Source organism: Pelobates fuscus, chromosome 4 (genome assembly GCF_036172605.1).
Source record: "Pelobates fuscus isolate aPelFus1 chromosome 4, aPelFus1.pri, whole genome shotgun sequence".
In the NCBI taxonomy this organism is placed as follows: Eukaryota; Metazoa; Chordata; class Amphibia; order Anura; family Pelobatidae; genus Pelobates; species Pelobates fuscus.
The window spans coordinates 363,655,918-363,682,715 of NC_086320.1; the positions used below are offsets into that span (position 1 = coordinate 363,655,918).

General features: G+C 37.1%; 1 protein-coding gene across 1 annotated transcript in view; it reads left to right on the plus strand.

Moving 5' to 3' along the window:
• The window catches only part of PTPRN2 (protein tyrosine phosphatase receptor type N2), an 808,683-nt gene that overhangs the window by 748,950 nt on the left and 32,935 nt on the right, over window positions 1-26,798 (plus strand). The window contains exons 14-19 of the mRNA XM_063452665.1: window positions 2,990-3,184; window positions 12,667-12,814; window positions 14,112-14,185; window positions 21,512-21,589; window positions 22,664-22,783; window positions 24,707-24,873. Of these exons, the coding sequence (XP_063308735.1) occupies window positions 2,990-3,184; window positions 12,667-12,814; window positions 14,112-14,185; window positions 21,512-21,589; window positions 22,664-22,783; window positions 24,707-24,873 (782 nt within the window). The remainder of the gene's footprint in view (window positions 1-2,989; window positions 3,185-12,666; window positions 12,815-14,111; window positions 14,186-21,511; window positions 21,590-22,663; window positions 22,784-24,706; window positions 24,874-26,798) is intronic.

Here is a 26,798-nt window from a genome sequence, read left to right on the forward strand (position 1 = left end):
TATTTTGCGGTATGATGGGAACATTTTCCTGCCATTTGGTTCACCGATCGGATCATCTGAGATAAAATAACCAACATAGGAAAATAACAGGAGGAAAAATAAATATCTGTTTTATATATTAAATGTTTGGAAAGTATAGAAGATATAATTATAGGTTTTTGTGTTTTTTCGTTTTTTCTTGCTGTTTGTTTGCTTTTCATCATAGTCCACGAGTAAGACTTTGAATTTCCAGTCTACTTCAGCAATGGCTCGTCTTGATACTGCACGCTATACTATGTCACTGGACATACAGTGTGTGTATGAATATCTGCAGTGCCAGTGGTACTCATTAATAGTCTATACATTTAATTTAGAATTTACACAATGTAAATGGTTTATTTGATTACAATATAATCACTGTTATTCACCATGCACCTCGTACCATGCAATGTGTTTCTTTTCTCGTACAGAAGTCGATATAGAAATGTGAGTGTGTATTGTGCCTTAAAGCACATGACAAAAATAGTGGATTAGAGAATCTGCATTGGAACTTCAGTTTTCACTTCTTAGAATTTAATTAGGGAAGCCATAGAAACAGATTCATTAAAAAGTAAGTAGGCAATCGCCTTTCAAAATATAATGCAAAACAGTTGGGAAAACAAAATCAATTTTGACATTTGTTTTCACCTTAGTTACTATGGTTTCAGCTTACAGTATCAGAAGTCATGGTTTATTGAATAGAAACTGGTGTTCCTTTAGCAGTTGTGAGTTCCATCATAGCAAAGATGCTCGCAGCAATCTATAGACTTTGCATTGGTGTCAGCAAGGGCCAAATATCCATGAAATCCCATCGGGGGAGACCTACTTGGTGTATATTTGGACTCCCAGAAGTTATTAACTGAACGGACTATCAGAATCATAGTCATGCAGTAATCATCATAAGGAGAGAATGTGGACATTAAATTCCATTTGTATGGACCTGGTAAACGTAAAAAAGCACCTTCCCATTGGAAGGATTATTATTATTATTATTAAAGATGGTGTTAATCATTTAAATAAGTGGGTGTTCATTTTAAAAAGCTATTCTGTTCTAAATTTGTAACAATCACTTTTTATCGAGTGAAACGTTTCTGGACATTGGACTTTAGAATTCTCAATGTGTGGTTTTGTTTTTGTTTGTTTTTCTGTCCTCTAGCAAAGAAACTTTGAGTGTCTGTATATCCGTAAATATTATGTCATTGCTTTTCTTTTTCTTATTTCTACTCTCGTTCTGGGCCATAATAAAAATAGGTTCTGATAATTGTATCCATCTTTAAAGGGCGACTGTCACTGCTCAGAGTTTAAATAATGCACGTTTACTGATCCCCTGTATTTAACCAATATGTGTTTGTGAGATCTAAAAATATAAAGTAAATGGAGAAGCTCAATCTGCATATTTAGCTTTATCCTAGAAATGGGTGCCTCCATCTTGGCTCCTTGTCAGTCTATCCGCTCTGCCCATTTTAGAAATCAGCCTTTGTACCAGTCAGCCTAGAGATATTGTTTTAATTTGTTTCAAACCTCTTCAAAAATGGGGAGATAAACCGTGGTCCCCCCGACCACTATGTACCCCCCAGCCCCTCTGTACATAGTGAATGGTACTGCTGTATCTCTAGTGCTCCTTCAAACCTTATGGTTGCAAGTGTGATTCCTAGAAGAGGTATTCTCATTAAACAGGATATTCTCAAATATAACAGAATGCCTCAATATATAAATCACTACTTTTTACTATTTGATTATTTCTAAAGTTACCTTTACCATAGGTAGAATTGTTTTTTTTTTTTTTTTTTTTTTCTTATGATGAGCCCAAATCTTCTCTCTTCTATTTGAAAATTCCAGCAGTTAGACTTGGGATTTGCTAGGTTCCATTACAGTAGAAGGGAGATACAGTCATTATAAAATAAAGCACAATACATAGGGTTATATTTCATCATGGCTTCCTCCTGCCCTGTAGCACATGCAATCTATGGGGATGGTAAAGGATGATTCTCTTAATGTGGGATTTGGGTCTTAATATCTATATGCTGACTATCCGCACCCTACAGAATATATGATATAATGTAGCAATGCTTATAAAGTTCTCCAGTCAGACTAATGGTCACTGCACCTGGCCAGCCTTTTTTTTCGATACACTCTTCGAGGTCTAGTAAACTCTTATGAACTAGACGCTCATCATGTTTATTGTGTCATTGCACCTCATGTTAAGATTTTAGTATCATTGGTGGTTTTAGAGTTCAAGTTTCACCTAAACCAAACTTTAATCCTTTTTGTGTACATAGGTTTTACCCTAAACCTAAACTTACATATATAATGAAATGGCATGCGCCAAAACGTCAATTTCTGTGTATAGGTAGGTATGTTTTTCGTTGCCAGACCATTTTTGGTTTTCAGTTCAAACTATACATCTTAGAGGAACCCTGCTTGGACTAGCAGGTACCTCTTCTCAATGCTCAGTTTTTTTGTTTTTTTGAAGAATATTAGTATGATCAGATGATTAGAATTGGGATTACAGTTTTCTATGTCTGTAATAAAGCACATTAGAAGAAGGAATCAGAGAAGTAATCTGTGCCATTGCTCCTGGTCGAAACTTAAGATCACTGTAGTTGACGTTCCCCCAAAATAACAAAGTATGTAACCAGAGTGGGGAGTTGTGGAAGAATCCAGAGTGTAACCAGAGTGGGGAGTTGTGGAAGAATCCAGAGTGTAACCAGAGTGGGGAGTTGTGGAAGAATTCAGAGTGTAACCAGAGTGGGGAGTTGTGGAAGAATCAGGTCTTGAACTGAACTTTTTCATACTTTGGTAGCACTTACTCAACAGAAGTAGTCTCTGATTTATACAATTCAAATTGTATCCAACTTGTCAATGATAAACTAAGCAGAGTGGAAACTGTTAACAGGATCTCTTTTGTGTATGTCATATTTCAGTTCACTTTAAATTTGAGATTATTAATGGTGTCCTTCTCTTCTTGCAGGAGCTATGCCGACAGCGGATGGCTGTCAAGACTTCTGATCGCCCAGAACCATTGCACAGCTCTCGTATCAATAGCATCTCATCGCAGTTCAGTGATGGACCGATGCCCAGTCCCACTGCCCGGAGCAGTACCTCATCATGGAGTGAAGAACCAGTGCAATCCAATATGGACATCTCCACCGGTCACATGATTCTGGTAAGGCAAACTCTACCATTTCAATGACATACAGCTGGATGGATTTAAAGTTTTACTGCATTTGGTATTACCAGTGTTTTGTCTTACACATACCAGTCTGTAGTCATGGTGTTGATTTATATTTAATAAAATAGCTGGTACTTAGTATCTATATGAACATCTTTTAGGAAATGAAAGTTATGAGCAAAGACTTCTGTAAATGAAGCAATCACCATGGAAACAAACGGAATGTTGCTGCTAATAATTCCACTTTTGGAACTTTTTTCCACAACTGTGATTTTAATATAACCCAGTGTGCTTGACAGATGGAGAATTATTTTCCAGTTACTCTTTATTTTGAATGTGTGCTCTGACCTCTTTGTGGCAACATTTTCGAATGATGCTCCATATGCAAATAAAGACCTGAGCTGTGAAGAAGTGTGATGTTACAAATGGGCTATAATTTTTTTTTTTTTTTTTTTGCTTTTCCTAGAGATTTATCTACTTAACCCCTTAAGGGCACATGACATGTGTGACATGTCATGATTCCCTTTTATTCCAGAAGTTTGGTCCTTAAGGGGTTAAAGCTGAGATACAGTGACTTGCAACTTATGATGTCAGTGTTAAACAAAACCAAACCATAACTGTCTTATTATTGCAAGAATAGCACATTGGGCTTTGTATGTAGACCACTCCTTTAGGGTTTCAGTCTTATGTTCTTGATGTCTCAACTTGAATGGTATAAAAACCCACTTGGAGAATCGATCTGTTAGAAGAAATGTATGTATGGATGCATTTTTCCGTTTGTTTTATATCAATAAATGCTATCAATTATTTGTGTTAAATCCAGCAGATTATCCAGCAAATAAAATGCTACAATGCATTCCTGAATCCTACCCTGGAGTTATTCCCAATAAATCTGGCAATTCACATCTTTAAAAAGAATGGTCCAAAGCTCATTTTCCAAACTTAAAAAAAAAATATTCTGAAATCTGCCTCATTTTTTCTTTTTTACAAGACTGTAGTGAAGGAGAAATTTGTTGGTGCTAAGCAGCATTTCTCGAGATAATAAACCAAAAAATGAAATTATTCATCACAATCATTTAAATCTCACGCCTGTGCTGGGGTCTTGGAAATAAAGTTCTGAGCATTTTAATAATACGAAGCAAAAGAAAATTGGAAGGTCCAAACCCGAATATTATTTCTAACCTTGTTTTTAATGTTTAATAACATTAAGCGCTGTATAGTATGGAGAATGGACAAGGAAATCAGGGCAAAGTAACCAAAATGGAAAACGTCTTCAAATTGGCCATTTTCAGTTTAGTAATTGTATTGGTGTCCTTTCCCATAATAAATGACTGCAGTCATTTTTATATTGGCTAATCTGGCTGAATCAATTTTGACCTTGACCAAGTGCCCAGAGAAGGCATTGTGGAGGTATGGTTCTGTTTGCTGGAGTAAAGAATCTTTCCATCTGGAGAGCTCATGGTTTTGGTTTGTTGGATGATGGCTTTGGTGGTTCTTATTTACAGGAGCACGGTAGCATTCAGCAACACCAAGGCTATAATGTCCTGCTATCTATGTAGGTGCCCGCTCCTGCAGAGTGAGGGTTTGACAGTTGAGTATTCCTTACCTTCTCGTCCCATGTCGCACTGCTCTCCTTGCTGCTGATTCGCCTCCTTGGCTGAGCTCATCAATGTTGATGACCTAATGGGATGCATTGAGAAGCTAGTGCGCATGCAGAGGAAGTGCCCCTAGTGGATGTCAGGAAGACGGCCACTAGAGGCTTGTTAAACCTGCAATGTATATAATGAAAGAGCGGCACTGTTATAAATTGCACTCTTTAACAGACTGGAGCACTGCACCCAGACCACTTCAATTGGGGCAAAAAAAATAGAATCTTCTATTTGAAATTGGCACTTTTTTAAATCACTGCAGAAATGCCTGCTATAATAAATGAATGCATCTTTCCCTGCTTCTTAATCCTTTTTCCTATTACCATTCATCCTAACTGCTTTGTTTGGAACCTGCCAGTGATCAATTTGGCTAGGGTCAGATTAAATTGTTGATTACAGGCTACATTGGCATAAAATCCATTTTCCACATCCCCCAAACCGCTTCAATCAAAACATGACATTCTAAATCTAACATCGAGCTTCTTTTATTTTATTCCAAAATAACAGAGATCCTTGTTTTAGGAATGATCTAGAAATCTGTCTCCTTGAGAGAAAATCGTGCATAATTTTCTTTTTTTTTTTCTCCAAATTGACATCTTAGCAGAAAAAAATAATGAGTTATTTTTCATAATCAGGGCAGCATTATAAATTTATTAGCAGGGAAATGTACTTAAAATGTTAATGACATGCAAATAATTTATCTGAGAGGTTTGTATAGGAAGAGAGATTTTTAATTAATGACAGAATTTGCATTTTTGTTTTAAAATATACCCATAAAAGGGCCTTTTTTTGTATGCCGGCAGAATAGTGAGGGATGTTAGATCTGCCAGGATTCCATGCACAGCACGGCTGTCTCATATCTCAACAGCAGGATAAGAATATTTTTTGTCTAAAGGAATTCATATTTCATGCATTTAGGGTTGTTTATTTGTAGGAACTTGCAGGTTTTTGCTGTGCACGTTTTAAAAATTTGTAAAAAAAAATAATTCATTACAATATTAACTGTTTAACTCTTTCAATTATTTTTAACATCCTTATTCTTTCAACACTTAAGGACCAACAATGTTTTATGCAGTAAAACAGTCTATTAGGGGTCATGTTCCAAAATCGAATGATGGAATGGCCCATGAAGTTTTGCTAAATAAGCAGAACATTCAGGACATGCTGATCCCAAGGCTTTAGGGGCCCAGTTGTGATGTGTAACATTTGGTCTTTAAGGGGCTAATGGACAAACAGGGGCCTAGCAAGACAGCGTGGAGACCCCTGGAATCCCTGCTTCTAATGCTACTACTAACGTTCATGCTCTCTGTTACTTACCTTAAACCGGAATAGGTAAAAGGTAAAAGGTAGACCTCCAGTTGTTGTAAAACTAAAACTCCTATGATGCTTTGCTAGACTTAATGATGGATCTACAACAATTGGGTTAAACCCTTTGACCACCACAGCCTTAAAAAGAAGGGTGAGCAACTCCTAAATAGATAAAATAATAAGCAGACTTTATTTGTTAGAGCAACGTTTCAGCTTTGCAGTCGAACCTTTATCAAGATTATAGTTGGTAATATTAAGAATGTAAGGTAATATTAACTGAACTAGAAATATTATCTAATTCCGCTTCGCTTTCAGTTGGGCTACTCTGACCTTGAATTTGAAATTCACTTTGAAGTCTCGCTTTAATAAACGGCTAGACTTGGGAGCTTACAGAGCAAAGTTTTAACTATAGCTAAGTTGGAGAATTTTCGCAAAAAAATTTTCACCTACATTTTGATATTAGATTTTCAATCCACTACAATTTAGTGTTAATTAATAAACCTCTTTTTATTTGGACATGTAACATTTGGTAGTAGATTCTAAATGTAAATCCAGTTTTAGGTGTCAACCGCTGAATGTAATAAGGAGAGCAACGAATATTGTAGCAAAACTCCAACTAAAGGGTTACGCCAACCACCATGACTATTTCTGCTTTTTTAAGTGGTCATGATGGTAGGAGTCTGGATGTCTGATGTTTCCGCTTGTAACATTGCACATCCAGATATTTGTTTTTAATTGTGTGTTGGGGGCAAGTTGCACCAGGACATCTGACGTAGACAGCCTGGAACTCTGTTCTGGCTTGCCCAATGACAAATCTGTACATAATTGCGTCTGTTGTCAGTGTGCGGTGCACGCTGCTGACAGACTTAACAACCTCTTGTGTTCCCTCCCAGTCACCCACCCACACAGAGTTAAGCCCTCCCTACTTCCAATTCCACACCAGGGTCCCAGCCCCAGGGTATATTTGTATATGTATGCATTTGTCAGTGTATTTGCGCATGTGTGTCAGTGTGTACCTCTTAGAGTGTTTCTGAGTGGCAGTGTGTGTGTATCTTTGTGAGGCATTGTCTGTGTGTTTGTGGCAATGTGAACATGTGCCTGCATGCAAACACTAACACCACACACACACAAATGCACCCCTGCATTCAAACAATAACACTACACTTAAACATACAGATGTAATCAAACACTGACACTACAATAAACTCGCCCTTGCATTCAAATGCCAACACTGTACACAAAAACAATCTTGTCTGCAAAGACCAACGCTACACACAAACACACACTGGAATTCAAATACTAGCACTGCAAAAAACACACCTCTTGTATTCAAACCCCAACTAAACACATAAATACAAACCTGCAGTCTGACTTCAGCTACATAAACATATACACAAACATTCACATACTCCATACAAAAACACTCATACTTTCACAAATAGGCACTGCACACACATACAACCAGCAAAGATGGCCAAATTACCAATCTACAGTTGACAAAGCGCAGGCAGTATTATAGGACCCTTAAAAAAAAATTCTCCCCCATAGTGCAAGGGTAGCCAAAATGTAGATTTTATTTTTTTTTCCATGAGGACCATCTTGATATTAATTCCCCCACTGCATTGACATATGCACGCTTTCACACACATACATACTCCCAAATATACATTCAGAAATACATTATCAGTACATACAGATTCACTGCCAAATACATACACACAGACACACACACACACACACTCACACATACACACACGTACACCAACCGATACAGCTATGCACGCATATACACATTCACAAACATATTAAAATACAAGCAGGATGGCTTTCCTGGGGTCTGATGGGAGCTGGCTGCTTCTGTGCTACAGGCTGCTCTTTTCATCACGGCCTCTATAATGCATTTAAGAGGAAGTGATATGACCTCACTTCCTCCCAGCACAGCGGCCCTGTAGTGCGAAGTGAGCTTTCAGTACAACCCAGAAAGACCCACACCCCATTGCAGTTCTGTACAAAGATCTGGTGTATTTCTTTTCACCTAGGCCCCTTACCAACTGTACCCCTGGTAGAAGCCCGGCACAACACGATTGATATGGATTTGGCGCCCTCCAGCGCAATATCTAAAAGAGTGGTCCAAATTTACACATGAATTCATGCACAAGTCTTGAATAAGACATACCTATTTTTTAATTTTTTTATTTGGTGTTGTTAGACTAGCTAGCTTTTTATTAAAAACTAAATCTGCTATTCTTACAGTCAAATAGATAAACTCAATTGCCTGGTCAAAGGTAGATACAGAAAAAATATTACCTTTTTTTGTTTCTCTTTCATCTTCATTTTCCCCAATATTTTTTTTAATTGGTTTGGTACTAACCTCTACCTTCCCACCTTCAACCAGGGAGCAATTCATTCAGTAGTCAATTAGGGAAATTGTATTTTACCAGAATTAACAAAATACAGTCAAACAATTCCTTAGACTGGCAAGGGTGGAATAGACGTTAAATATTTAGTTGCAATCATATGACCCAAGAAAAGGGAACTGAAGAGTTGCAAGGTTTGTTCCATGTCATTAATATTCTTATTAAAATGTTTTAAACTGTTTCTATTTAAAGATCCTACAGAAATGTTTAAAACATTTTCCTTCCGAGGTTGATAAAACCGAATTTACACAATGCCGATTACATGTCTGCCATTCTACTTAAATCTTTAAAGGTCTCTCTTATCATGTACAATTCTCTTTTGGCGCTGAAATAATTTTGCTGCTCTATTACATCTTCGTTACCGTAGTTTTGTTTGTACGTTTAAGGATCGTCCTTTTAAAAAAATCGCCATTTTTCTGTAGCCTCAATAAGGATTAAGAAAGCATGCAATTCTTCAAGATTTAAAGCGTTTAAACATTTTTTTATTTTTTTTTAAGCTTTAGTCGGTCCTCTCTAAGCGTACGGCCTGCCATTTCATATAGATTTCACCAGGCACCTTTGGCAGACGGACGGAGACTGCGAGAAAAGGGATTAGAGAGTGTTTCTTTGACACAAGCTGATCCCAGCACCTGCTGATTGGATTGAAATAATCCTTTTACACATTACAAAACTCCATTATCACAGTATTAAAAGGAAGGTAGCTATATTATTGAAGGCATTTTTGGCTTTGTTAATCTAAGCACAAATTATACTGGTGTCTATTCAATGGACTATATACAGTCATGTAGCAAATAGCCTCTATTACTTTTAAAGTGTTGTTTCTTTGTGTACAATTCTAAAAAAAAAAAAAACACGATGTTCTCTTGAAACATGTAGTTGGTTATAACTTCTTCTTTTGGCAGGGTAAACTTGTGGATAGATTTTTGTGATGTAAAACTCGTCTGTCTCATTGGAGATCAAGGTATTTACAATTTTGCTGCCAATATTATCTATAAGTTAGATAATGAAGTTAAATCAAAACCCAGTTTGAAAGGCATATTAAGGCATTCGATGCAAATTTAAGAATGCCTTGGTTTTTTCCCAGGATTCCTCACTCTTGCAAAATGAATGTAAATTGCTAGGAGTTGTGCTCATTGGGAAAAATATATTTTTACATTGCATGAATGGTTACCTTAACCAAGCTGAACCCTGTGATAGTGCTCACTGGGATATAAAAAAAAAAAAAGGAAATATATATATTTTTTTTAAAATCCATAATACTTTAGTTAGTGAAAATTCATTAAATGAAGCAAAACTCCCTAGTTTATCCAGTGCAAATTTCATTCAATTGGTAACACTAATGGCATAGAGTGAATGAGAATTCATTTGTTTTACTTAGCTTCTCTACTGATATGTCTCAATGCTGTCACTTATTTACTAAAGATAGAATTCAAACAGAAATCCAAACAGCATTCAAAGTGAATTTCAAATCTTGGACCAAAATTTACTTTAAATTCACTTTGGATTCATGACTCCAAGGTAAGCCATGGAAGACTTGACTCTTTTAACAGAAGAGCATACGTCTAGCTTTTCTGACCAACCAGGATAAATTGGGGTCACAAGTGTGCAAAGTGTGCTTACTAGCCAATTTATATTTACTAGCATTGCAATTTCCCCAAGTCAATACACCGATTAGAATTATAGGAGTTTAACAAGAACAGCTGGAATGTAGCTCTTTTCCCAACACACATGATATACAAATATTTAATTTGATGCACTCGTGACTTAAAACCTTTGTATGTAAAATGTAATGTTTCTAAAATGCCAGTTTGCAATTCATTTATTACGAGTAGAAACAAATGTGTTAAAGCCACAAAATGGAAACATCTGGTCTGAGTCTGCAGACAATATTTCCAGAACAATGTAGGTGACTCACTCGACTGACAGTGCCACATATGCGATTTGTGATTGTCATGAGTCATTCTCTGCCAGCTGATGTAACCGAAATCAGTACTCTGTCTTTCTCACAATTTAATTGAAACATAATTAAAATTAGTTCTGTAAGTGGCATTCAAGGGTACTATGAATGTATTTACCAATCAAATATTCTAATTAAGTTTTTCTCCTAGTTTAATTTATTTTTTTCTTTCTTGCTTTTAGTTAATAGAAAGGGCACGGTGTTCAACAGCCACTGACACAATCTCATGCTGTGGACACAAATTATCAAACAGCAGGTTAGATGAAGAGGTATAGAGGATGCCAATTGGCACTCACCCATGATTGCCATACACTTCTTTCCCCCGAGGCCTCTTTGGAGTATTGTGTAACTAATACTGTGCTGATCGTATTACACTTTTAAGCAGCCTGTACTTCACAAACCAAAGCCGTAGTGTAGTGTTTTTACCTGGGGAATATCTCTGTGAACCCGTCCCCACCGTGTAATTCAATTCCTATAAATGTATTGTTATTAGTAGTAGTAATAGTGTTATATTTTTAGGTGCCATTTTTCCATTCCTTGTTTCTTTTTTCTCTTTTCTAATAGGCTACCAAGTAACTTGTAAATGCACTCGTGACATCCCATATCATTTACCGTACTCCATTGTGCCTCATTTTCTCATGCAGTTCATAATTAAGGTTGCGTCAGACAGACATATTTTCCTTACCCGCAACTCTCTTCTCACCACTTCCTCAGTTCTCACTCTGGCTCCCTTTATTTTTAGGATTACAATCAAAGTCCTAGTCCTCACCTACAAACCTCTTAACTGTAACCTAATCAACATATCGCTAATTAGCATTAAATATTCAGTCATGGTCTCCCAGCTTTGCCAGAAACGTGTCCGTCCTTTGTCTTAATGTGTGCTCCTATTTCTCTCCTACATGATTCCTGTGGAATGCCTTGTCTTACCCAATCAGATGTTGCCCTAGTCCTTTTGAAATTACACAAAAGCTATTTAGGGAAGTATATCTACTTAACAAATGCTAAATATCCTTACAGCAACGTGGATCTACCATTTTGTACTGTATACCGTGATTTCTTAAAAGAATACTGATCACAACCACTTCAATGGATTAAGGAGGTTATGGGGCCTGGAGTCTGTGGGCACCAGGTCCCCTATCACTACTTAGCAGTTAACTCATTCTGTTTACTAGAGATTCTGTCATTGGAGACCTGGAGCTTGGCTTCCAACGACAAAATATGGAAGGCGGAGCTATTTAATTTTACATTAATTTGTCTAGCTTTATTGAAAACGCCCAAGGCTTTGGCTACTGGGTTAGGCAGGTAGAATTAGGGTTGAACTTACCATGTTAGATTGTTCAAGGTAAGATGGCATCAGTGAAGATAGGCGTACAGGGGTAGGCAACATAACATACAGGGATATCATTTCTAATTAGTGGGGTAATAGCTGCTTGATCCAAGGAGACATCTGACTGCTATTTTGGGGTCAAGAAGGATTTTTTTCCTAGTTTGTTGCAAAATTGGAAGCCTTTTTTTTTTTTTGCCTTATTTTGGATCAACAGCAAAAACATATGTGAGGAAGGCTGAACTTGATGGATGCAAGTCTCTTTTCAGCTATGTAACTATGTAACTATGTAACCTGTGGGACTCCAGTTGTTTTGGACTGCATCTCCTCTAATGATCTTACAGCCATATCACTGTAATAGTATCTCATGTTTCTCATAACATGCAATGTTTACTTAATGCCTATTCCAATCATCAGGTGTGTGCTGCTCTATAATTTGGCTTACAAAACAGTTTATTAAAACACAACCACTTATTGGACAGAGAATAAAGTTGCTAAACTAAAACCCAAAATAATGGCATTGTAAAAATATGTTTTCTTTCCAAAATGGCTATGTTGCACCTCAGATATCACATCATTCACTTAAATCCACTGTTAAGTAAATAAACTGTGGGTAATACTCAGAAACAAATATATTCAATAGTGTAAATAATCAAAAATAAAAATAGCTGTTTAAACGCGAGCAGGGTTGTGTGAACCAGTTTGGACAGAGCTTGATGGATCTGACCTACTATCTGATTTGTAGTACAGATATTTTGGAGGGTATGCACATTGATCTTGTTAATTTATGGCATATATTGTGTATTTTCTTCTTTACATAGTCGTACATGGAAGATCACTTGAAAAATAAGAATCGCCTAGAAAAGGAATGGGAGGCACTGTGCGCCTATCAAGCAGAGCCAAATGCAACGGTCATCGCACACAACGAGGAAAACGCAAAGAAGAACCGCTCGATGGCTGTTGTACCATGTAGGTGATATTAGATTCATTTACTCCTTTAGATTAATTTAAGGAACTGAAGTTAACCTAAAATGAAGAGCAATGAGATCTAGTGATTTTATATCATATTATTGTAAGTGGTCACAAATACCCAAGATCCCATGATGGCTAGACTTCCTTAGCAGCTGTCTAAGTCCGAGCCGTAGGCAACCGTCTATGTCTTCTAATGCGTGATCCGGCTCCATTAGACTGTGAATTTCAAGAAAAAGCTAGAAAAGGTTTCTTACTATATTCATTTCGTTGAGATATCTTGCATGCCTGCTTTTCTCCAAATATTTAGAATTTGGCAATTGTGCACACCTTTTTGGAATCTCAAAAGTAAGATTGACTTACTCTTCTGTAATGATGGAATATTCTCTTTGGCTGAACTTCCATGTACTAAGAGTTGAACTTAAATTGGCAAGAATGCCAATGGTTGTTTTAGATTGTAAAGATTGCTAAATAGATCACTTGTTAAATCTGACAAATGAACACTTGCAAAGTGGATAGGCCGAGAACACTGAACACTATGGAAATAATGGTCTTAACCCTTTAAGAACAAAATGTTACAATATGTCATGATCCTCATATTCCGGTCCGGAAAGACCTCATTCCAGATTGCCTACTAATATAGCTTTGGCAGCATGTTGCAGTCATTACATGAGCAAATCTTTCAAACTATAATTATGATCCTTACAAATAGATTATGTATTTGCTATGATTTATGCTTAAGGGTTAAATTTTAAAGTTATTGCTTTTGGGCAAAATACTGCATTCTTCTGTGTGATATTTAAACTCAAATATTGACACTGTATTACCACTGCTTACGATGTCAACGCAGATACATTATCTTCACCTTAATATCAAGTGGTAATTATCGCACTCTGGTGATCTCCAAATTTAATTCAGAACCTTATGCCCCAGCAGATAAGGCAGTATATATCTTACTACTTGTTGAATTACAACATCCTCTGCTAATCGGCTCTAAAACCCTTCCATCAAATACAAATCTCACTTGAACTTAACCCTCTGATTGGTTATTCATTATGGAGAATTAAGGAAGATTTCAACTAATGTTATCATTAAAAATATATAATTTCACTTTCAAAGAACACATTGTAAATAATTGCTCATTTGCCTAAATACACACCATGTACACACAATGTGTAAACACAAACCATAAAATTACCATAAAATGCTAAAGGGTTCACTTGCAGATACGATTAATTTTGATTATAATGTTTAAAAAAATTATATAATATTTTTCTGTGTATATATATTTTTTTAGATGACCACAACAGAATCTTTTTAAAGGCAGACAACAGTCATGATAATTCTGACTACATCAATGCTAGTCCAATTGTAAGTAACCATTCTATTTTCGTGCTTTGATTAATATTTTGTTTTAGGTAAACAGTTTTCGAAGCCTTTTTGTTGTGTACGTTTTTGTTTTGTTCTGATTCATAGCCTCCAAACCCATTTGATTGAATATTGCCCTATTGCACTGTGACGGGTGCTGTTGCTGTTTAAAAATTATGCTTTTCAAATGTGGAAATGTGGCATATAAATAGTGTGTAATCTTGTGCCAGATTGTTTTAAAACATTGTAGATCCAGCAAGCCTGCCTTAAAGGACAATTGTAATCACAATTTTTATACATATTATTTATTTATTTATTTTCAATTCTTGTTTATCTAGCTGTTATCTGACCAATCGCTGCTCAACCTAACTTACAGGTTCACACAGAGCAATTGCATCAGCAGGAAGTTAGGTTGAGCAGCAGCTGGTTAGATAACAGTAGAGTGTGACCCAACATGGCCGCTCTGCCAGATAAAAAGATAAAAAAAATTCTCAAAAAGATCAACATACATTATTTTAAATATATCATTAGTTATATCATTAAATATAACATTACATTTTATTAAATGTAACAAACTTAACAAATAAATAAAAAAGAGAGGTGAAAATTTGATGACCATTGTCCTTTAACCCCTTCAGGACACATGACATGTGTGACATGTCATGATTCCATTTTATTCCAGAAGTTTGGTCCTTAAGGGGTTAAGCAGCAATGTCACTCTTAGGCGATTTATTTATTTTTAAAAGACCTACCGAGGTGACATTCGTAATTTATACTGTGGCACCTATGGGGAGAGGGGAAAGTTATATATATATATTTTATGTATATATATATATAGAGAGAGAGAGAGAGAGAGATGTCCCGAACGGTTAGCTGGCGAATAGTTCCTGGTAAACATAGCTTGTTTGTGTTCACCACGGGTAGCGAATATATGCGATGTTCGGTTCGCCCCCTATTCGTTATCATTGAGTAAACTTTGACCCTGTACCTCACAGTCAGCAGACACATTCCAGCCAATCAGCAGCAGACACTCCCTCCCAGACCCTCCCACCTCCTGGACAGCATCCATTTTAGATTCATTCGGAAGCTGCATTCTTTTTTTTTTCTGTTTTTTTTTAATTCTTTATTTTTATTTTGGTTGTGCATAAAATAACATTGGGCTTGCACAGCTCCAACAGCTGTTGCAAGCACTTCTTTGACAGGCATTACAAACATAACATGGTATAGTGGGTACTCACAGCATTTATATGTATATTTGCTTTGTTATCTGGTGCCGCACTCTAGCAGCCCATGAGGGCGTAAGATTAACCAGCTAGTGTCCTGTATGGGCATAAGACAGACAGTACAGTATAGCTCGCTAGTTGCCCATTCGGGTGTAGGGAACAAACAGTAAGATATATCACTCTGGTAACTCATGTGACGTTAAAGGTAAGGCACAGTGATAATGCTCTCTGGTAACTAATGTGATGTTAAAGGGACACTCCAGGCACCCAGACCACTTCTGCTCATTGGATTGGTCTGGGTGCCAACTCCCACTACTCCTAAACCTGTAAGTGTAATTATTGCAGTTTTTTATAAACTGCAATAATTACCTTGCAGGGTTAACTCCACCTCTAGTGGCTGTCTACTAGACAGCCACTAGAGGTCTCTTCCTGGTCCATAGGACAGGAAACCTGTGCTAGAGCGTCGTTGGACGTCCTCACGCTGTGTGAGGACCTCCAGCGTCACTCAAATCCCCATAGGAAAGCATTGAAATTCGTTTTCAATGCTTTCCTATGGGGAGACCTAATGCGCATGCGCGGGATTGCCGCGCATGCGCATTAGGTCTCCTCGGCCAGTGGGCGGGATCAGTCTCGCCCGCCGGCCGACGGAGCCAGTAATAGGAGCGGCGCGGAGGAGGAGACAGCGGCGAGGGACATCGCCGCTGCCTCAAGTAAGTGACTGAAGGGGTTTTCACCCCTTCAGTAACTGGGGATTGGTGGGTGGGAGGGAGAGGGGCCCTCCAGTTCCAGGAAAACGGATCGTTTTCCTGGCACTGGAGTTTCCCTTTAATGATAAAGCACAGTGATAATGCTCTCTGGTAACTAATGTGAAGTTAAAGGTAAAGCACAGTGATAATGCTCTCTGGTAACTCATGTGAAGTTAAAGGTAAAGCACAGTGATAATGCTCTCTGGTAACTCATGTGAAGTTAAAGGTGAAGCACTGTGATAATGCTCTCTGGTAACTCATGTGGGGTTAAAAGTAGAACACAGTGACAATGCTCTCTGGTAACTCATGTGGGGTTAAAAGTAAAGCACAGTGATAATGCTCTCTGGTAAATTATGTGGGGTGAAAAGTAAAGCACAGTGACAATGCTCTCTGGTAACTCATGTGGAGTTAAAAGTAGAGCACAGTGGGAATGCTCCCTGGTAACTCCTGTGGTGATAGGATATACACATTGTTAGTAACTCTTGTGAGTTTAGGTTATGCCCAGTGGTAGCGTACGTTAGCGGTTGATACATGGTTCCAGTAAACACATCTATAGTACATATTAGAGACTCAATTAAAATTAGTGTAGGCACTCTGGGGTGACATGTAGGCAGTTCTTGTTGAGATGTATTAAACACTTTGGTAGCACACTGTAGCGTGTCATGGAAAGTCAAAACAACGTAAGCACTTTAGTGGTGTGCGTTAGCCCCTTAACTGAGTTGTTTTTTATGCGCAGGGCTCGCGGGCTGCACTCATGGGGTAGTGGCTGGCTGCTCATTGGAACATGTGATCAGTTTATACGAATATAATATTATATATTATAACTATATATTATAGGAATAGTACTACTTAACACACCTTATAATAACACAGAGAGAGGCAATGCAGACAGAGGAGTCTGAAGAAGAGGAGTCAGAGGAGGAAGGTGGCTTTGAGGAGGTGGAAGACCAAACACAGCAGGCGTCCCAGGGGGCTTGTTGTCACCTTTCGGGGACCCTTGGTGTTGTACGTGGCTGGGTGGAGGAAGAGACCTTCAATGACATTAGTGAGGACAAGGAACGGGACATGGCTAGCTTGGTATCCAACCTTGTGCAAATGGGGAGTTTGCGGTTGTGCAAATGGACTGTTTACGGTTGTTTGCGGTGCGTTAAACGGGGAGTTTGGTCTGTCACTGTGAAGCGGGCGTAACCCTTACACTACCTAATCGATACAACATCATACCTGATGTTTTAAAGCAGGTTATTCCAAACAATTTAGGAATGTTAGGTGATTTATGCCCTTTATGGATTAAAACCAGACTCTGCATCAACTATGTAGTTTTCCATGGGAGTTTTGCCATGGATCCCCCTCCGGCATGCCACAGTCCAGGTGTTAGTCCCCTTGAAACAACATTTCCATCACTATTGTGGCCAGAAAGAGTCCCTGTGGGTTTTAAAATTTGCCTGCCTATTGAAGTCTATGGCGGTTTGCCCGGTTTGCTCGTTCGCGAACATTTGCGGAAGTTCGCGTTCGCGAACGGAAAATTTTATGTTCGCGACATCTCTCTCTCTCTATATATATATAGATATATATATATATATGCAGTATATTGCATTTGAGATGCCATCCCACAAGATGATGTCTCTTTCCATCAGCTATTGTGGCTGATGGAAACTGGCAGAATGTGGTGGAGAAATTTCTACCAATTGAAAAATGTTTGCCAAAAATGTAGTCCTACGTGAGACAATTATATTATGCATATCTTTTTTTTTCACTCTGTTGAAATTTTTGTGAAATATATATTTCCTGTCTACTTTAGCCGTGGCAAATTTCAGATGTGAGTCTATTAGTAACCACAATTTCCTATATCTGCATACATTTTTGCAAACTGTTTTATTTAATCATTAATGAGCTTGCAATATAGACAACCTATTAAATATATATTCCTTTTGGCAAAAGTGCTGACGGTTTAAAGTGCAGTGTAATTAATTTCTACCTGAGTAGCGAGGCTTGATTGACAGCCAAACATTCTGCCAGTTAATCAGAATTCTGGGATCTGAAGCACATCATTAGCAAGAGATATTAACCTCACATCGTTCAAAGATTCGGAGGTATTCTCAGTTAGATGATATACCAAACTGGTGCCTAGCCTTGTTACTGATTGGCATCACATATCATTAAAATCCAATTTAGCAATCTTGATTGGTTCTTCACTATCAGTGTGGACTAACCGTTTCGAATGTGTAGCATATATCCCTATTTCAAGGGTCAGACTATTCATTTTAGGAATTTATGTTACATTATAAGGACGTCCGGTTCTTTAGAAGAGGAAAAATTAAACAATGTATCTATTTCTCCTCATTTGTACGGTTTGCCTGGACTGAACTAAATTATGACATAATTTGCCAAATTTTTTACATGAATTTAAAAGAAAATTGAACATGTTGTGAAAAAAGTCACAAGTTATTTTCAATGTTTTATTCAGTTGTGTGAATTATAAAGTAGTGACAGTTCCACTTTAAAGTGATGATTTCTATGGAGATGATGGCTAGCTCCAACCTTTTTGAGGACATCCTTGATCATGTTGGGCTTGGGGGAAGGAGTAATCTAATTACCCGAACCTCTCCATCTTCTGTACCATCTTCTTACCCTTCTTAGCTCTTGAAATACTTTTTTTGCCCCTCACACAAGAAGTTGGTAAGGCTATCGGAAGTTCATCAAAGTTCCACCTTGTGCCATGTTTTGTTACAATCCAATGGAAACCATCCCTACTTTATGATGGTGTCTTATTTACACAATCTATAGGTCCTGTCAGAGGGAAGAAGTTCTAATGGCACCACATACAAATGGGTTAGCTTTGCCACACAACACTTAGGACAGAAAAAAGAACAATAATTCCACAAGAAGACTACCTCATCATGTGAACCTTAGTCTATATTTCAAAGCCCTCAAAAGTAGGGATTAGACTACTAAAGAAAGGAAACTATATGCTACCACGGATAATAGCTAGGAAAATAAAGTATTGTGTAAAAATATATGAACACATTTTTTCAAATTACATGAAGATATGATATCACTGAGTCCGACGCATATCCTTATGCGATAAAAGAGAAATTATAATATCAAAATATCTTCTGAATACAATCACTCACTATTTAGGGAAACCCAAATAACAACTTGTGTTATTTTGAAGATTGAGCCCACCATATACACATTCTCTGTGAAAACAAAGGCCTTTTTACAAATCAATGTCAAACTAATAGAGATAAGTCTGTAAGCAACAATCCACCAATTAATCCATCCAGTAATTCCAAGGTATTTGAGATGTTTTCTGGTTATTGTAATCACCCTGGGTAAACCCTGGAGTTTAAATGTGTCTTAACCATGTTAAGAATAAACATTGCCACAACTGCACTCTTGAGTGTTGAATGAGAACACAGAAAAGTGTGCATGTGGATATGTGCTGGAAAAAGGACCTCTGCCCAGTATGACTGTAGCCAATTTAAAGGGACACTCTGCACACAGACCACTTCCTTGAGCTGAAGCGGTCTGGTGACTAGTGTCCCTCTCCTTTAACCCTGCAAAGTAACCAAATCCCATTTATCAATATCAATATCTCCTCTATCATTCATTAAATTGGACTATCTCGGAGGAGGCCAATACCTCTGCTGTTTATATGGCAGGAAAAAACCTGAGGTTACATAGGGAGGGACCTTTCTTATAGCAATTTGTTCTTTTTCTGTCCTATTTGCTGTGTGGGTTGGAGCTAACTCATTTGTGTATGCTGCCATGATTGATCAGAGAAAGTAAATCTCACATGTGCTTTTTTTTATGAGAATTTTTTTATTTAAATAATACATCTCGCTGTCCAATCTAGCTCAATCCTCTGTAAATGTTTTCAACTTAAAAAAACAAACAAAAGCATGGAAATAGAAACTACAGGGTGTATATATAAAATATTACTGCAAAGGCATTCTATAAAAAAAAAATGTCTATTTTCTGCCAACTCAAGTGTGTAGATCAACAAGCAGCAATGGTTCTTTGTGATTTGTAACGTACAGAAAGCCTTTGTTTACTTCACGGCTAGAACCGAATAAATCAAGGTATTTCTTTTTTTTAACTAGGCTATGAGAGCGGCACAGAACCAGCAATCTTTTACATAAAGGAGTATGATTGCTGGGATCTATAAGGACTGGGAGTCCCCACCGTGCAATTCTATAGATATACATCACATATTTCCATGTTAGAATTAGACATCAGGATATTCAAATACTGTGAATTGAAATATGGGGTTTTCCTAAAGGATATATTATTTTTCGTTCCTGTATTGAAACTGAAGAGAAAACATGTTCAACTTTGCAATACGAAGGCAATATTTCATGTGTAGTGTGAGCACAATATTTGCAGAAAGCAAGCCATTTCTAAGTAATTCTATTTTCTTTTATTCCCTTGTCTCTGTGATAAATTTTTAAAAAGTTTCTGTTATGTGAGGCATTTCAAAAAAACTAATTTTAAGTCCCTCTAACACATAAGTGTTCTTAACATAATCTGATATAAAGTCTGCTACATTCTCAAGCCGAGATATAAAGCATGAACTAAAACATTAAAGGGACACTCCAATGCCCAATATATACTTGCATGCCTTTAAGTATGCATTTTATTCATTGGGGTATATCAAAAACTGTTTGCAAAAGTGACAAATCTCTTGTCTGCAGACTTTGCAAGCCCTCCCCTTCTAGCCCCGCCCAGACTTTCTGTGGCTGTCCAATCACAGACTTCAGAATGCAGCACTATGAAAAGTCTTTTGCAAGGCAGGTGCTCTGGGCAATTGCTGCCTCTTGAGTTCAGCTCTGCTGAACTAAACAAACCAGGAAATAACAGGACCGGTGGTCTGATTTTGAGCTACTTTTCTCTTTATTTCACATATTAAGTCTGAGGAATACCATCTCCAGATCCAGATCTCAAATCATTCCTTAACTTATTTCTAGGAATTGTTGGAATTTCCCACTAATAACAGTGTGGGAATGTGGTTCATTCCCTGCAAGAATTCAATCAGTCATTGCTTCAGTCCTTAAGAAAGGAATTCACACATGCTTATTCAAGGTGAAAATTGTTTGGGATTCAGGTGGAGTTTCAAATGTTAGGCAAACTAGACAGACAGTGTTGATGCACGATAATTTTAATTGTGATTGAATGAGTACTTGTAATGTCTTGAATGAGTAATTGCAATGTCTTGTCTAAAAGGCCTATGGGTTCCATACTAAGTAACATAACATGCATTATTTAAAGAGAATTTGCTGTTTTATAGCCTTGTTATGTATTACCATGTATTATTCAGATTGGAGTATATTTGTTAATTATATTGTATCAATCCCTTGCAGATGGACCATGACCCAAGAAACCCAGCCTATATAGCATCCCAAGGACCACTGCCTTCTACTGTCGGGGACTTCTGGCAGGTAAACAAAGAGTATTTATGAATTTGTGCCGTCTTTAGAAAAATACCTGTGCAGGCACATATCCTGGCAGATATTTGCCAGGGTTAAAGGAGAAATAAGCATAAATATAATAACGCCGCCCACAATGACGTCACTAGCGACGTGAACGTGCGTGCAGCAGCATGTTTTCGCTGTGCACGCACATTCTGGGGTCATGGGACCCAAAACAGCCAATAGCAGGATTTACTGGGTTATTTAAACCCAAACCTGCAATGGTTCAGTTCTCTGTCATGGTTTCCATCCTGTTGGTTATCTGAGAAAGCGTTCCTGATACTGTTTATTGGTTATTGATCTTGTCTTGGCTTGACTTCCCATATTTCTAGTATTCCTGACCCTTTGGCTTTGTTCTTATCGTATTTGTTCCTTTCTGTATTCCTGACCTTGGCACGTTACTGTTTATTCTATTACGTTAAATCCGGCCATTCTAAGGCCCTGTAATACGTTGTTACTGTTTGTTATTTGTTACGTGTTTTAGTTAATTCTGTGTGTTGGGTCACTGGTTCATCCTGACAATATCTAACAGTTCTACAGAGTGATCTTGTTAGAATGCATTAAATTATAATATTTTCAATGAAATTATGTTTAATTTTATTTTTTTTAAATAGATGTTTAGTGGCCTGATTTTCATTTTACGTTTTAATTTTTTTCCCCTGCCTTTTATTAATCTTAGAATTATATTTTTTTAGGATTTTGGTCGTTTTCTGGCCCTCTTAAGTGATCAACAAAACAAACATGAAAGCAGTATGCAAACCTGGCATTCACATGTATTTCCCTTTTGTGTCATTTGGATTTTATTTTTGTTCTTTTTACCAAAGACACAATATTTAAATGTAATACTTTATAAATGCTGCACAGTGCTTGGGTACTTGGGGATTTGCAAGCAGCTGCTGAATAAAAGTGTCTAATGAAAATGAAATTTAAATTTGCTGTGAATGGAATGAATTTTGATTGTGTGTCTGAGTGCTGTAATTATACGTGTCATGCAGTAATTAAGCAGTTGCAATGTGGCCACGGTGTATCTTCCTTTGTCTGCAGATGGTCTGGGAGAACGGCTGCGTGGTTATAGTGATGCTTACATCCCTTGCCGAAAATGGAGTCAAACAGTGCTACCACTATTGGCCTGATGAAGGATCTAACCTCTATCATATCTACGAGGTATGGGAATAAACTTTAAATGTTGTGGTGTTTTTGATTTTTTTTTTTCGTATTGCATTATACTTTTCATACAGGTGTTATTTTTTTACAATATATAAGTTGATGTTTATGCTATAGACTGGTGCCTTTCTGTAGAGAAACATCTACAGCCAAGAGTGAAGTTCTAGGAATAGCTAAGATACTGCAAAGAACCCTAATTCGAAAATGAAAAGTCAGCAAAAGTAACCAATAGACGGGAAAAGAAGAGGGGCAGTGAAACAAATCTATTTGTATATATTTATTAAATAATATAATATATGTAAATATAGATTTTTATTTATTGTTTTTATTGTCCCTCATTTTTTTCCCTATTGATTCATGATTAAAATCAGTGGATGTCCCCTAACAATCAATTATCTTTTTCCATCAACATGCCAAGGATGAAACTAGGAATCCTGAAGCAAATGAACATGATTGTTTATCGTGTCAGTAGTTTGCATGGCCATGCATCAGCATGACGCTTTGGAGATCAGGACTTCCTTACAAACCGCCGATCAGCCTAAATTCTGACTAATTGCAATTCAGCGGAAACTGAATGCACAAGTCTAGCAGATATAGACTTTGCTTATAAAGTTTAATTTATATAGACACAATTTTTCTGTCAATTTTCTTCCATCTGTCATTCTGAATATTTCCGAGAGTTTTAGTTTCAGCTACTCTATTTTTTTTTATGTTCTACAGAAACATTTGTAGGTGTCAATTCTCAGCTGAATTTTAGCACCCTGGAAAAAAAAAGTAGGGAGAACCCCAGATCAGAAACAATACATGGATTCTTTACAGGCTTTACTCAAAATATGTGGGAATTCTGCTAATGCAAAAATTATATTTGCATTTAGATAAACATTTTAGAAAGTTGCATTGCAGGAATACCATCAGGATTATTAGAAACACTCACATGTTCCCAAATGGTCTTTCTGCTTCTATGAAAATATCTTAGGTCCTGTCATTGCAAATAAGGGGTTCTGTATTGTGTCAAAAACTCTAACCCCATAATATTCGCATTGTGCATTAATAAATAAAATATTATATTTGTATAGATTTGCATAAGCTAATAATTTTTAAGGGATCACCAAACATAATCATTACCCAAAATTTCTGTAACCTATGTTTAAGTGCTCGCTGTGTATCCTTTCTCATATTTCAAATAATTTATATACTGATTTTTTTTTTTTCAAATACAAAAAATATGGTAGTAATGCATAATCTGTATAGCTTTGTCTATCACATCTTAGAATTAAGGAGAGTACCAGGAAAACCTTCCTAAAAAAAAATAATTCATATTAATTATTCTTAAATGGTCCATTGAGATATATAAAGGTATATGTCGGATTTTACAGATCCCTTGAAAGGCAAACTTGATTTCTGATTGGCTACTTAACATTTTCAGTACTCAGAATTCAAATACAATTGAAATCATGGTCTCTGATCAGAAAACTTCAAGATCAAGAAAGTTGACATTACTGTATTTTCAAAGAAATTATACAGAAAGCTAGGGTTTCACTGGCACAATTTCTACAGCTTCCTCTGTTGTCACCAGAAGTGTAAGGGTTTATTATGGATAATGGGTTATGTTCAAACATTGCCAAGCCTATACACTCTAATTTGTAAATGATGGTTTATCCCAATGTACCTCTGTAACCACTTAGAACAAATGTTATTGCAGTAAGAGGCAAAAGTTGATACAAAACGTGACCGTGGGAAATGGTCGATATTAAGTACGATCTCACCAGTGAAACATAAGGAATGCTTATACATAAACCCTTCATTGTGATTAGCACAGAGCTGACATGACTGTGTCAGTTCTCTAGAGAAGCCAGATTCATGTAAAGTAATTTCAAACAGCTGTTGGAAAATGTACTCAAATCATGTCCTTTAACTCTCCAGGTAAATCTTGTCTCTGAGCATATCTGGTGCGATGATTTTCTCGTAAGGAGCTTCTACCTGAAGAACCTGCAAACCAACGAAACTCGTACAGTTACTCAATTTAATTTCCTCAACTGGAATGATCATGGAGTTCCGACTTCCACCAGGTCACTTCTTGATTTCCGCAGGTAAAATATTTAACTTTACATCACAAATATTTATTTTACTGCATCTAAAAAAATGAGTATGGTTTCTAAATCTGTACAGACCTGACCCAATGTATGGTGGCATGTTGGTCACAAAAGTATGCTGCTTGGCTTCATCGTTGTCCTTCTTGGGAGATCTTTCTACTAATTAAAGATTTGTGTTGAGTTAATATCAGCATTACAATATTTGCACTCAAAAAAGCTGGGTAGCCAAAAATCTTCAGTTACGGACAGCTGGCAACATTTTGCAAATTTTTTTGGTCTAGATATTAAAGATCCTTCTCCAACTCATTGTAAATCACTGCATATTAAATGATACACTAAGGGTCGTATTTATCAAGGAAAACTAGAGGGCAAAGTGCTAAATGTTTTGAGCATTCAGTGATGTTGATGTTTCCATGGTGATTTATGATTTATTTGTGATTTATGCAGCTATTAAATCAGAATAGTATGTTTTTACCTTGATAGATCTGGTCATAAGTATCTAACTGCCTATTCATTTAGACTTACATCAAAGACTTGGCGTTGAGGATAAGTATTATGGTGTATACGGGCCTGCTTTGTTCCTTATTATTTATTTAAGAATGGTTGTAGAGAAGCTATAATTGCGTGGGGAACTTTTTTTTTAAGCCTTCTTGTCTCCGCTCACCAATGAACCTGCATCCTGAGACACTGATAAAATTGTTCATGACTGCAATATAAGATGCTCTGAGACGGAAGGAGCTAGTCACTAATTTCATAACAAAGAAGTCAATAAGCGCTCATCATAGATCCATCCTCCAAATTGCATGTTCCTCACAAGCTGACCCGAGTTTTATCTTAAAGGGGAACTCTAAGCACCATACCAATTACAACCCTATGTAGTAGTTATGGTGCCAGCATGGCCCTGGCACCATCCTCTGGTTCTGCATCAAGCAGTTTTCACTGGTTTCACACAAACCAGCCCCATTCAAACATTGTCCCAGCCCCATTTTGCGTTGCACTTTAGCGTTCGCAGTATAACATCCATCCATATTTGGATGTTATTTATTGGCGAAGCATGTCAGCTGACACATGTAGGAGCTAGATTTTGGCTTCCAGCTCCACAATCTATTCATTAACTCTTTTTATTTGATGGTTAATTTATTGATTTAATGTATGCCATTTGTTTTGAGTGGGATACAAATAAGAATAATAAAATATGCTAATTAATTGTAGATAAACATATGGACTTTTTTTATTGTTACATAGCTTTAAAAAAAAAAATAATTATGATAATAATCCATAGGGCTGTATACTAGGCCAACAATAGTGTATTTAGGCTTTGAATGTGCAAATGTAACATTGAATACAAGCAGAATTGTTAATTTAATACCATTAAAATGTACTACACATATACCACCTCTTCAGTATATTATAATAACTAGAAATTTATCAGTGTAGGCGTAATGATGACTATTAACCTATAATACAAACCACATATGAGTAATACAAATACACACAGTTAGAAATATCAAGAGGTCTTTGCCCCCATGCATTTCACCTGAAGTTTCACCTGATTAAACCAACATTCTGTGAAATGCATGGCTGCAACGGTACCTTTATTAAATGTGTCAATTCTGAGGTCTTGAATACATGTGACACAAACCCAAGAGTGATATTGAATACTGAATGAATTAATATTATTGATGTGCTTTTTATGGATTACACCCCTCATATTAGGTCCCGCCCCCTTGTGATTGGCACCGAGTGGCAAAGCTGGAAGTAAAAGGTTACAAGCCTTTCTGTCCTCAAGCTTGTAATCTTTTCCTTCCAGCTCTAAACCCCGTTGCTGATCATGAGGGGGTGGAGCCTAAAAGAGTGGGTGGTGCCTAGCGCTGCAATCTTGCTGATGTGCCACTTTGTATCCACCCAGGATCGGCCCTGTC